General features: G+C 38.5%; 1 protein-coding gene across 3 annotated transcripts; it reads right to left on the bottom strand.

The window, feature by feature from the left end:
• Positions 1–654: 654 nt before the first annotated feature.
• Positions 655–12,181, bottom strand: CCR6 (C-C motif chemokine receptor 6). Of its 3 annotated transcripts, none has more exons than XM_048935823.1 (5): positions 12,163–12,181; positions 10,252–10,331; positions 6,513–6,614; positions 3,704–3,779; positions 655–3,616 (listed from the first exon to the last, which is right to left on the bottom strand). In XM_048935823.1, the coding sequence occupies exons 4-5, from the start codon at positions 3,710–3,712 to the stop codon at positions 2,534–2,536; spliced, it is 1,092 nt and encodes a 363-aa protein (XP_048791780.1). In that variant the 5' UTR covers positions 3,713–3,779; positions 6,513–6,614; positions 10,252–10,331; positions 12,163–12,181; the 3' UTR covers positions 655–2,533. The 3 variants fall into 3 exon arrangements, with proteins under 3 accessions (XP_048791780.1, XP_048791781.1, XP_048791782.1); XM_048935824.1 differs by having other exon boundaries at positions 655–3,612; XM_048935825.1 differs by lacking the exon at positions 3,704–3,779.

Raw genomic sequence — 12,181 nt, 5'->3', positions numbered from 1 at the left:
AGGACATGAAGCCAGCACTGCATTGCTTGGAGCTGAAATTCTACTTCTCAGCAGCCTCTTGCGAGCTCTTCCCAAGCCTTTCATCCCCTTTTCTCTAGGAAGACCATTCATGGTGATTGGGATTTTATCTGTCTTAATATTAGCACAACCTGTAACCCAAACACCATTTTAATCTCATGCACACGCCATGTTCTCCTTCCCTTAGTAACACTTCTAGCTGCAGCCCATGGAGAACCCCTGCAGGAGCACCCCAGGCCAGAGTTGCAGCCTGTTGGGAGCAGCCCATGGCGGGGCAGGAGGGCTAGGGGTGCTGCTGCTTGTGGGGACCTGTGTAGAGCAGTGCCTGAAGGGTGAGCCCCACGATACAGAGCCATGCTGGAACAGTGCTTGGAGAGCTGCCTGAACAGATCCTACCTATCTTCCCACAGGCCACATCTGTTCAGGAAGGGCAGTGCTCTGTGGGAGGGACACCACAGAGAACAGGGTGTAGAGTGACCATGAAGTGAAGAGAGATGCTAAGTCTTCAGGTATGAGAGATTTTGCACTGAATAAAAGAATTTTCAAGGTAATACATGTAGCTAGAATCTTAGACATGAGGTTTTTATCTTTGTTACATTTTTTTATTTGTTGAATTATCACACAGAAAATCACCAGAGCTATATACAACAAATGCACACATATGCATTTACATGATTTTGAATCATACTCTTGCTCAAGTTATTATTTAGTGATAATAAGTAAACACATCTTTATAACACCAGGCATTGACATTTAAGAATGTCACAGTGCACTGTAAACAAGGATGGATTACACCAGTACAAGCAATACTCATTTCAAATCATACAGTATCAACATCATTCCTCAAAACTTTTTTTTCTTTCAGACCTATAGTTATTGTTCCTTTGCAGAAAGATGTGGCTACTGATTCACAATCCTGTCTCCTCAGCCATGAGCATTAGAAGAATTGAAGTCAAACATCCAGCTGCATATTGCATTCCTTTATTCCTGCCACAGAAATGGAATATTATGCATAACAGTAAATCAATTTGCCCTCATTGCAGAAGAACTGCAGAAAACTGGTAGGAGCTTCAGCACACCGCAATCACAAAGCAGTGGGGCTCTTTGATATGATCAACTCCTCACCCTGTCTACCTGGTCACCTCACATATTGTTACAAGGTGGTGAAGTTCTCACAATGAACAGAAATTTCACTGAGGGTCTACTGGAATGTCCTTTCCAGTAGGATCTACTGCTTAAAATTATCTGCATTTATTAGAAATATCCCTATATTCAGAGTAAGTAAAATGCTGACTAACTCACTCAAAAATTCTGGCTAAATTAAGTCATACGTATGTACTTGGTGCTAGTAAATCCCCTCCTATGGAAACCGTGAGTGGTAGCAAAATACAAAGAAATGAAAGTTCTGCAACCAATCTAGTTACAACAAAAAGGGTTGGAATGTGACTATAAGCATTTCTGTTCATTTTGCTGGCTTCTAGAATGTGGAGTGTGAATTTCAGCCAGAACGATGCAATAAGACAAGGAAACAACACACCAAGAAATGTTCACAAGTTGATCAGCTTCAAAACAGCACAGAACTGGAATCCAGTGCCAGATGAAGAGAAGAATGTCCCAAGTAAAGACCTTTTGTCAGTTCAGAAGATACATAATTAGATGTCAGAAAAACCTCTCTGCACATATATAAATTATAGACTCATAGAATATTCCAAATTGGAAGGGATCCACAAGGATCATTGAGTCCAACTTTTGACTCTGTGCGAGACTGTCCCAGAAAAATGAAACTGTACTTCTGAGGCCATTGTCTGAACACTTTTGAACTTTGTCTGGCTTGGTACCATGAGCACTGCTCTGAGGAGCCTCAGCCCAGGTATAAGGTTCTGCAGTTCGTGATGAGCAGGTGGAGGGTAGAACCAGGCAAAGATTTATGAGATCTGACGTCTAAGCCCAGCTATTCCTGGAACCTGTTTCTTCATTTCTTCATTAGCTTTCTTTGCCGTGCTTTGCTCAAAATGTCATCCATTTATCTAAGTATTATCCATAGAGTGACCTGTCTACCACAAAAATACAGTGGAGGCCTACTCTTAAATAAGACTTCCACGTATAAATACTTAGTAACAACAGAATAAATGTAAGTAGAATGAGCCTGGACATAGCCTGATTCATTTCCTTTGTGCTCTTGAGATATTTCAGAGATGTAGGACAGACAAGACACAATATTTTTCTTAGAAACAAGGAGAGTAAACTCCTTCTCTGTAAACTTCACTTTTCTGATAATTCAGAGAGTGCGCTTTAGAAGAGGATGAACGTTCAAAGAAGTAAGTAAGATTTCAGTTTTCTGTGGGATGGTGTTACTCTTTTATCTTAATTATTTTCCTGAAAGGAATTGTAAGTCCCGGTTGCTCCCCTTGAGGTAGAGAGAAGCCCCAAAAGACTGTCTACTACAGACACAGTGAGACTGTATTGGGTTGCTTGGTGAACAGAGTCCTTCAGAAATAATGTTGCAAAAATTGTATCATATAGTAAAAGAAGATGCATTGTCAGTCAGAATTTCACTTGTTTGTCGTGAATGATAAATGTCAGAATTTGTCTTTGAACTACGTTTATTGTATTTCTTGTACCTCATGCACCAAAGGTCCTTCATGATCTTCACAAAATAACTTCTAAACTTCACTCCAATAAACGCATAGAGTACAGGGTTCAAGCAACAGTGTAAAAATGCTATGGTCTCAGTGATATATTTTGCATAGGCCATTCCCTTTTCAAAGTCACAAGATTTCTCTTTCCTGCCCATATGTGCAACTGCCACAAGAAGAACAGTGTTATAGGGCACCTGGCAAACTAGGAAAACAGCTACAATTAATACAATCACATTGATTGCTTTGTTTCTTTTGGAATTCTGGGCTTGTTGTAAGGATTTGACAATGAATGCATAACAAAAAATCATGAATATGAAAGGTATAAAAAATCCAAATCCCACTTGTAGACACAGCAGCAGTGATTTCAGGACAATGCTGTCAGACATTTTGTCAAATCTGTGATCGCAAATCTCTTTGGTTTCATTAATGGAGATGTTATAACTTGCACTGTATAGAAAAGAGGAACTGGAGATTAAGATAGCTGATGCCCACACAGCCAAACAAATCAATTTACTGTATGCAAGCGTTCTTGCCCTGAGTTTAAATGACTTTGTTGCCTGCACAATTGCGATGTAGCGGTCCACACTGATAAAGGCCAAAAGCAGCATGCCACAGCTGAAGTTGACTGCATAGATACCTCTGGCCATTTTGCAAATGAAATTACCAAAAATCCATTTGTCAGCAGCATAATTCACTGCCCACAGCGGGAGAGTCAGCACAAAGAGTATGTCCGCTATGGCCATGTTGAAGAGGTACACATCCGTCATGGACTTGGTTCGTTCATATAACGCGAAGGTCATCACTACAAAGATGTTACCAACCAGGCCGACGATACAAATCAGCGAGTATGCAACTGGCAGAAATGCTTTTGTGAAGCTCCTGACTTCCAACTTGGAACAAGGTGCTGTAATTAGAGAAGCGTAGTCTGCATCAAAATATTCTGTTGTACCGAAATCTGTCTGTGAAAAAAAAAAAAAGGAAAAGATCAAGAGTCAACTCATAGGTGTCAATCCTTTCTATATGTGGTTTGTTGTTTAAGTACTTACAGTATTCATTTTGTTAGTGAGCTTCTGAGAAGGAAATATATGTGGAGAAGAGTTTCAAAATGCTCTCCCAAGATTTCTGAAAAGGAAATAAAAGTTGGATTGGGAAAACAGCACAAGAAATGTGAAGAAGCAGAAAAACATTTGGAAATGGAACTTGGGTTGTAAGAAGAACCAGATTACATCAGCTGTATCAACAAGACACAGTATCTCAACAAAACACATATCTCTGCGGCATGGCGTGCAGTTATGGAAGGTGGGTGGTTTGTATCAGTATCATTAAGAGCACCATCTTATATTCTTAGAGCTTATAAGTGATGGATGAGAGTATGTGTCCTATAGTTCACACTGACTTCACTCCACAGGAAATCTGAATAAATCAAATCTCACGTTCAAAAATGCAGTGTGACAGTTTAAATCAGCGTATTGAGATAGATACAGAAGAGTAAGCAGCATAATCTAGCATCTTACTATGCTCCATAACAATATACACTGTTTTAACCTCTTTTTTATGTATGTGTGTGATGAAAAAATGTTATTGACTCTCTTTTACTGAGGAGAAACTCAAGCATGGAGTCTTTATAGTAAGTACAGTAAGTACCTGTCCCCACCTCCCCCCCCCCCCCCAACATCACTTTTAAGAGTGCTTATCATTGTGCAGGATTTCAGTTATGTAAAGTCAAATCCATTGACTGTGATTGCAGTGAGACTCAGACTTCTGCAAATCAGACCACAGGGTCTAAAGTTTTGACTTCAGATGGATAAAATAGGGAACATGCCACTGGTAGGAGCATGCCATTGAAAGCCACAAGCACAAAGCTAGATGTAACTGACTTGCTTAACCCCACACAGGAGCCCACAGGCAGGAGATCTAGATCTGCAAACACAGTCCGGATATTGCAAGGAACTGGGAGAGGGAAAGAACAGGACAGTCTTCACTCTCCAAAGGCATAGCAAGAATCAGTGTCCTCAAGCAGAGAGTCTGGCTCATATTGGACATCTTCAGATGGGTAAAAGAGCATTTGAAGCGTGTGGTTTAAGCATCGCAGCTTCTTTGGCTTTCCTGTCTTTTAAACAAATCTTTAACCACTGCTCCAACTTCCTCTGTGAGTTTTCAAAGCTGATTTTTAGAAGCTGCGGGGATATGACAGCCTAAAAGCCCTTGAACAGCTTCTGAAGCAAGCTTTAGTAACTTGAAATGTTTTCTCTGAAGTGCAGAGGTGCATAAGGCAAGCCGTCAAGTCATAAAGAACACCTGGGACTGTTTCCTCTGAGCTACCCTTGGTTTGTTTCCTCTGAGCTACCCTTGTCTGCAGCTGCTGCTTCTCCCTCCTCTGCCCCAGCCAGCCACATACCCATTTGTGGTGTCTCTGTTACCCTTTGCACTGCCTGTACTAAACAGCTACCTGTTGTCACGGAGTTAACTAGATCAATCTATGCCCATGACAAGGGGGCAGTAGGCCCCTGGGCCCCCCCCAGCCTCACAAAATGGGAAGGGAAAGGGGAAAGAGATAGGGAGATGGGAGCTGGGCTCAAGAAAGGAAAAAAACCAGTGGCAACTATCTATGGAGGAAAACTTATTTTACTAACTACGATATTGGAATGCAAGATAACACAATATAATACAATCTAATTGAAATTGACACTAATAAATCAAATAAGATAGGAGAGAGAGGTTTGACTGAGACCGAGTCAAACGTGAAAAGGCAGTAAGAGCCCACCACATCTGGAAGGGCCAGGTCCCATGACTTCTGTGATGTATAGGGATAGGTACCCAGAAATGGAGCATTAACACTTTAACTCCCAGTGCACTATGTGATGTTATGATGTGGAATAATGAAAGCCAAAAAACATAAAACCATTACACCTGCCTAGGTTATTATTTTATAAACTGTTATTTTACTGTTGAATGGATAAATAAACAAAGAAATAAATAGGAAGACACACCTTCCTTGGATATAAAAGTAATTCTTGAATACAAAGCATAGATGGAATAAAAAAAGTGTGAAGGCATTTAGAAAGAAGGGGGTACACGTGTCTCCTGAAATCTGTAAGCACAGGCTCTCTGTATCCCTAAGAAATTCTTTGGGGCACCACCAGCCATACATTTCTTCATGGGAGGACCAACAAAAGCCTCCTGAGGCTAGCTGGTACAAGAGGGTAGACAAAGACTCAAACTGAAACCAGAATAGCAGAAATCAGATTTACAATCTGATTTAAATCTCTTGAGCTTATTTCCTTTTGAGAATTTGGAATAGAATTCATCAAAGTTGTTAGGAAGGTGCACTGACTGCAAAGGAAGCTGAATCAGAACTATAGACTTCCTGATTTAAATCTCTGCAATAGTCTTTCAATAGGCAGCTTTACTTTGCACTAATATATTAGGGAATTTTCAACAATAAATTTCTGTACGTACAGGAGTGAGCTGGGTGTGTTCTAATATTGTTTATCTGTTACATAAAGGCACATCTATGCACATGCCACACAAGCACACTTCTGAACATTGAATGTCATATAAGCCCTCTATTTTCCACTCTATCTACATCAACTTTTCCTTTAGCTATAAAAGCAATATGTGAGTACTACAGTATTAAGTATAAGTAGGTGAATTGGAATTATAAAATAATGGCTGAAGAGTGACCTCAGGAAAAAGATGGATTTTTGTAGGGAAAAGATTTCTAAGCACTTGGAGGACATCAGAAAGTATTAGTCAAGCATTGCCTACCATTACAAGCACCCTCCTGCTAATGCATGTGTTTTTATGTATTCAGCATGCATCCATGCATTATATATAATATATTTTAGTACTTACCAGATTTGAAAATAGTCTGTAGGTCAGATGATACTGTACGACTTGTTACATTCTTCTATGGCTGGATCAAGCGCACTCACCATCAGCCTCAATAGAAGTATGCTTTGAGTTAAAAAAAAAAAACAAGAAATAACTGCAAGAGTCAAAGGTACAGAGTTAAATTGAAATTATCACCACTTCCTCCTGACAAGCAATAACTTGCTTCTTTTTACGTAAAGGAAATTATTTAACCTTATTTGTGCTGGAGACATGCAAGGCAGAGAGAAGTCATTGAATACTTGAGTGAGACTACCTATATAATAATTCTATTTGCAAAAAACTGAGCCAGTATTAGAATCATTAAAAATAAAGTGATAAGATGATCCCATTCGGGTAAAAATTATTCTGTGACTCTTTGATCTGTTTACATCTGTTTTTAAAGTTAATTGAAATCAGAAATGAAAATACTTCATTTTATGGTTCATTATTTTTTTTAAATATATGCATCTATTTCCAGGCTTTAGTTGTTGATTGCAATTTAGATTAATAGGTAATTTGTAGAGAAAACTGAAAAAGTATATTCTTTCTTCTTATTTTAGAAATTGTTTTTGTGAGTGTTCATTTGAGCCTTGTTACCTCATTAGAAGCACCAGATAGCATTGATACAGGCAGTCTTTTAAGCTACGCCTAAATTAATAGATCCTAAAGAAATATAGGATGATAGATGTTTTGCTCCTATTTTCATTCAGAACAGAGCATACCACAGTGCAAGTAGATCCCAAGCAGCTTAAGTATGGTACTGCGTTCCATGAACCATAACCAGGAAATGAAACAAAGATGTGACTGGATGAATTTAGAAATAAGCTACCATCATTCATAATCAATTAAGCAGGCATATAGCATTTTCTTATATGTATGGGTTTTTTTGGATCCAAGCCCTTAGGTTCAGCTACGATTAAATCCCAACATATTTGCCTGAATCACTAGCATAACACATTGATACTTAAAAACCCTGAAATGAGGATATCATTTTTCCTATGTATTAATTTATATGCTGACACACCCATGGATGTTTAAATTATTACCGCTGAAAAAATATCTTTGCTTCTTCATGAATATAGAGCAAAAAAGTGTGAAATCAATCTGGACTGCGACTCTACTAACTTCAATGGACTCAATAAAAAATAATTTGGACTTCTTTTTGCTGTTTGGAACAAAGCACTGCCTGTCATCCCAGATCTGGGGAAGATTAAGACTGAATCTGTAAAATAATTGAGCTAATGAAATATGGTTTAGAAAAGTTCAATATGTGGAAGAGAGATGTAAGAGCAGAGAAGATGATTTAAAGACAGAAAGTGAAGAGAAAGAGTAGCAGACCATTAAGATCATTTCCATTACAAATTTCCATTGATAAATCAAGATAACACCTGCAGTTATAGGACTGAGTTGGAGCAGTGGTCAAAAGACTTGTTGATCTGTGGTGACTGGATGGGCATGGAGTTTTGGAGTCAGGCTACCACACGTGATTCTGTTGCTCACTGAGTACCTGGGACATCTTTTGGAGATCTGTCATTCTCCTCTAGTTGCCTATGATGTTCTATTTCTTTTCAAATGCATTTGATACTAAATTATAATCTCTTAGGCAGCCAGGAGGCTTTCCTACCTGATCTCAATCTCCACAAAACTCGGCATAAAGTAGCTGCATTTTATTAAGAATGATTAGAAAAGCAAGAAGCAATAAAGCAGAAGTTATGGTAAAGCTTCTGTAAAAATCTGTTGGGCTCCCACCACACAACTACAATACAGTTCTGCTCTTTCCTGCTCAGGAGGCAAATGGTGAGGCAAGGCTGTTGCTAGACAGTTATCAGGTGTATAGGACAACTAGCTGAAGAAAGATGGAGAAGGTGGTCTGGAAAAGAAACTTCCTAGACATGACAGAGCTCTATAAAACCATGAGTTCTGGGAGGTTTTAAACACAAAATGATTTACTGAGTCAGAGAAAAAAATACATAGGGAGCTTCCTATGAAACTAGCAGGTAATATCAGGTAAAATACAATATCATCACACACCAGGGGATTTTTTGCTTCTGGATGTTACAGAGGAAAAACACACACAAGAGTTCAAAGAGGGATTAGGCAAATACAGATCTAGGAGGCCTGCAGAGGTAATTATTCCTAATAGCTTGCAGGAAGCTTCCAGCTCAGTGGCATGGTTAGAAACAGACTCCTGAAAGCTGAAAAGATACCCCAGGACAGGAGCCATGAGGCAGACATTCTCTGCATGTGGCCATCTTCAGAACTAAGACCCTGAGAGGATCTGTGGTCTGTAGGATCATTCCTGTATTCTTAGCTGCCACCATGCCCAGCCATGTGTCCCATCTTGCTCTGGAACCACCCAGGTTCAGCATCTCACAGTAGCTGCAGAAGGATACCTATATTTTCATTGGCCTACAGTATTCAGCAAGTAGAGCTGAGCTGTGGGTCAGTGCTAAGGGCAGAGCGGAGGCAGAACTGTGAGCAGAGAGAATGTATGAGCAATGATGCAGTGGAAAGTGCACAACAATTGCACTGGCAAGCTGCCCAAACCCTGCGACTCTTTCGAGACATCCTTAATCACAGTAACAAACTACTCCTCACCACTTATTTCACTTATTTATTTCATAGCAATTTTATCACTAAAGCCTTGGGAATTTTCAGGCCATTTAATTCACCTTATCCTTGTTACCATGGGATTTTACTTTAAAAAAAAAAGCCCACATTTTTTATTGTTCCACTAACCTGCTGTTATTTGCATTTCAAAATGTCGTAACGGAAATCATCTAATTAACATGATTCACGTTTCATGTGAACGTTCCTAAGGTATTTTCTGAACTTTCTTGGAAATAAAAATGTGAGTTTCATTTCTAATTCTTCTTTCCATCAAGTGCTGTGAGAAACAGTACATTTACTTTTGGTAAGCTGAAGTGCTTATACTTCTTGCAGTAACACAACTATGTGTGACAGCATAGATCTTGCATACAGATAAATAATTTTCTGCCTAAATACCATTTCAACTAAACCATTGATGTGGATGCTCACTGTGTTTGACAGTTTGAAACACATCCCCTAGCCCTGTTTAAAACAGCACATTCAGAGCAGGAGCACATTTCGTGTTGGTGAAGGGATTTGCAGGCGGCCCATTCCTCTGTGGGACTTTAAGTGCTTCTCTCTTATCTCTGGGACTGACGAGATGGATCTGAGTCTCACACACAAACTTCTTTGTACAAAGACAAATCTAGCCTAAGGCAGTCATGTAAGAAGTGATTAAAAAGTAATGGAAGCAGAAATTTTATCAATATTACAAAATTGGATACGCCTACGTGTCACCAACCAAGTCCATCATGATTGTATTCCATATTCAAAGAAGCACGTCTACTAGTAATAGCTTCCAGCATCTCTTTCAGACAACAGCCTGCATTTGGAATGCTAACAGTTTAGCTTAGGAAGCAATTGAATACTATCATGTGTATTTCACAGAATGAGACAAGGCATAATGAGATGGCTTGTTTCATTAAAAGATAAAGCAGAATTTCAGATTATCCACTACAAAAATTATTTCTCAATTTTTTCCATATTCAAGAGCTTTTTAATTTCAATGTATCTCATGCTTTTTGATAGCAATAAATCCAATATTTAGCAAGAGTAAGTCTTCCAGAAAGTGAAGAATTAAGTCCTTTTAGGTGAATGCCCAAATTACTACAAGATAGCTAGCACAACTTACCTCCTTAGCGCATTTTCTTCTGACCCAATTACAAAGCTCAGACAGCCTTTCTTGCAGATGCTTTGCGCTTCGCCTTCACACTGCGGCAAATGGAAAGATTTTTTTTCTTTTTCAGACATCTATTTGAAAATCTGCCTGGTATGCAAATGAGGCCCCCACATCTAGCTAGTTTTTGCTTGTATGTTAGAACTCTGAAAGGAAATTTACTCTCGTTTAGCTAATACGGTTATTGTGGTTTCTCAAATCTCACCACATGTTAGTTTTCTGCCACCACTAATTAAGGAAAGAAAATACTGAAACATAAGGAAAACACTGTATGAGTTATTCCAGAATCCAAGTGTTTCTTCTGGAATGACTCAGGATGTTTTTCTAATTCTAAAATACTCACACCTATCGCACCCCATTCCTTCCTGCTTTCATGTCTATTCAGTTAAACTTAGACCAATTTAGTCTGATACAAAAACCTAGCCACCAGCTGAGGTTCTGGTCACTCCAACATTCTGTCAGACCACAAAATGTAAACTGTTTTTTTACATTCAGGTTGCTTATATAACCTGTTCATTAAAAAAAAAAAAAAAAAAAAAAAAAAAGTTATAATCACATATTGTCAATATGTTTTCTCATTATTTTATTTAAAATTATTCCACGCGCTTGCCTCTGGAATTCTGCTCCCTCTGGCATTTTCCTGTATTTGGTACTTCTATATTTAGTTTTTGTTTTGTTTTCTCTATTCCTCCCTCTTTTGTTTTCTGGCTTTCCTATTTTTCTCTTATTTCCATCTCTAGTTTCCATCCTCATCATTTCTCTTCAGCATTATATCTTGTAGTAATACTCATCTGCTTCCCCCTTAACCTTTTTCCCCCTTAATCTTTTTTTCTTGATATTTTTGGTTTCAGTCCCATCTGATTCCACCTACTCATGTCTTCTTGTATACTATGGATTGCCAAGGTCCAACCTAATATCCCAGTACAAGCATCCATCAAGGTTTTAGTTGGGCATCTGTCAAACCAGTCAGAGAAGACAAATCTTTGCTAAGGCCTTCTACAAGGTTTAGTCAAATGAGTGAATATGAGATTAAATAGGTAATGATGGTTACAGAGCACTTGGAAAGTTAAGGGGCTGCATAGTGTTTAGGTCTCATTCCTAGCCCAATGTGTATAACTGTATTTGTAAAACCTCACAGTCTGTTTTCTTCTATCAATGTATGTGCTATTTAATTTGAAAATGGAGTCTAAAAAATAAATAAATAAAAAGATGGGAAACAGTTTGTGGTTCATGTGAAAATGGTAAAGAATCAGAGGTGATTTCTTATGTTGAGTCTGGAATTTTCTGAAGGAGGAGCACAGTCATATTCAGAGCACTTCTCTGCTTCACAGCAGCTTTGCTTCTTACAATGGCCTACCTCCTAACTGAGCTAGGCATGGAGGAAGCACAAAGAGCTGTGTGTCCTTTTGTTGATAATTACTGGATTCAGAAAAGCTTGTTAAAACAATTTATTTTCTAAAGATCATGTTGATGGAAATCAAAGTTTTAAGCAAACAGATTTTAAAAATTGTGGGATTTTTAATGGAAGTTTGGATACATAATATGCCAGTTTAAGAAAAAAAAAAACCAACACAAAAAAAAACCACAAAACAAACAACAAAAAAAATCAAGTGGGTGAATAAATCTATTGCTGCTCATTCTTTTATTCTCTTTGATAGGCTGAGGTTACATGTCAGATTACATTTCCTCTTAGAGTAGAGAAAGTAGGCAATGAGTGATGTCATTCTATAACTTAAGGACTTCTGAAAGTCTAGACTGGAAAACAATTGGGAATCATAAGGTTTTATAGAGGTAAGGAAGCTATTCAGTAGTTAAAGGAGAGGGGCAACTGACTGAAGATGCCAGAAGCTAATCTGAATTACCTACCTTTTCTGCTCATGAGAAA

The sequence above is a fragment of the Lagopus muta genome, chromosome 2, assembly GCF_023343835.1.
Source record: "Lagopus muta isolate bLagMut1 chromosome 2, bLagMut1 primary, whole genome shotgun sequence".
NCBI classification, from domain to species: Eukaryota; Metazoa; Chordata; class Aves; order Galliformes; family Phasianidae; genus Lagopus; species Lagopus muta.
The sequence above is the reverse complement of the archived record's forward strand: the minus strand, read 5'-3'. Positions and strand labels throughout refer to the sequence as shown.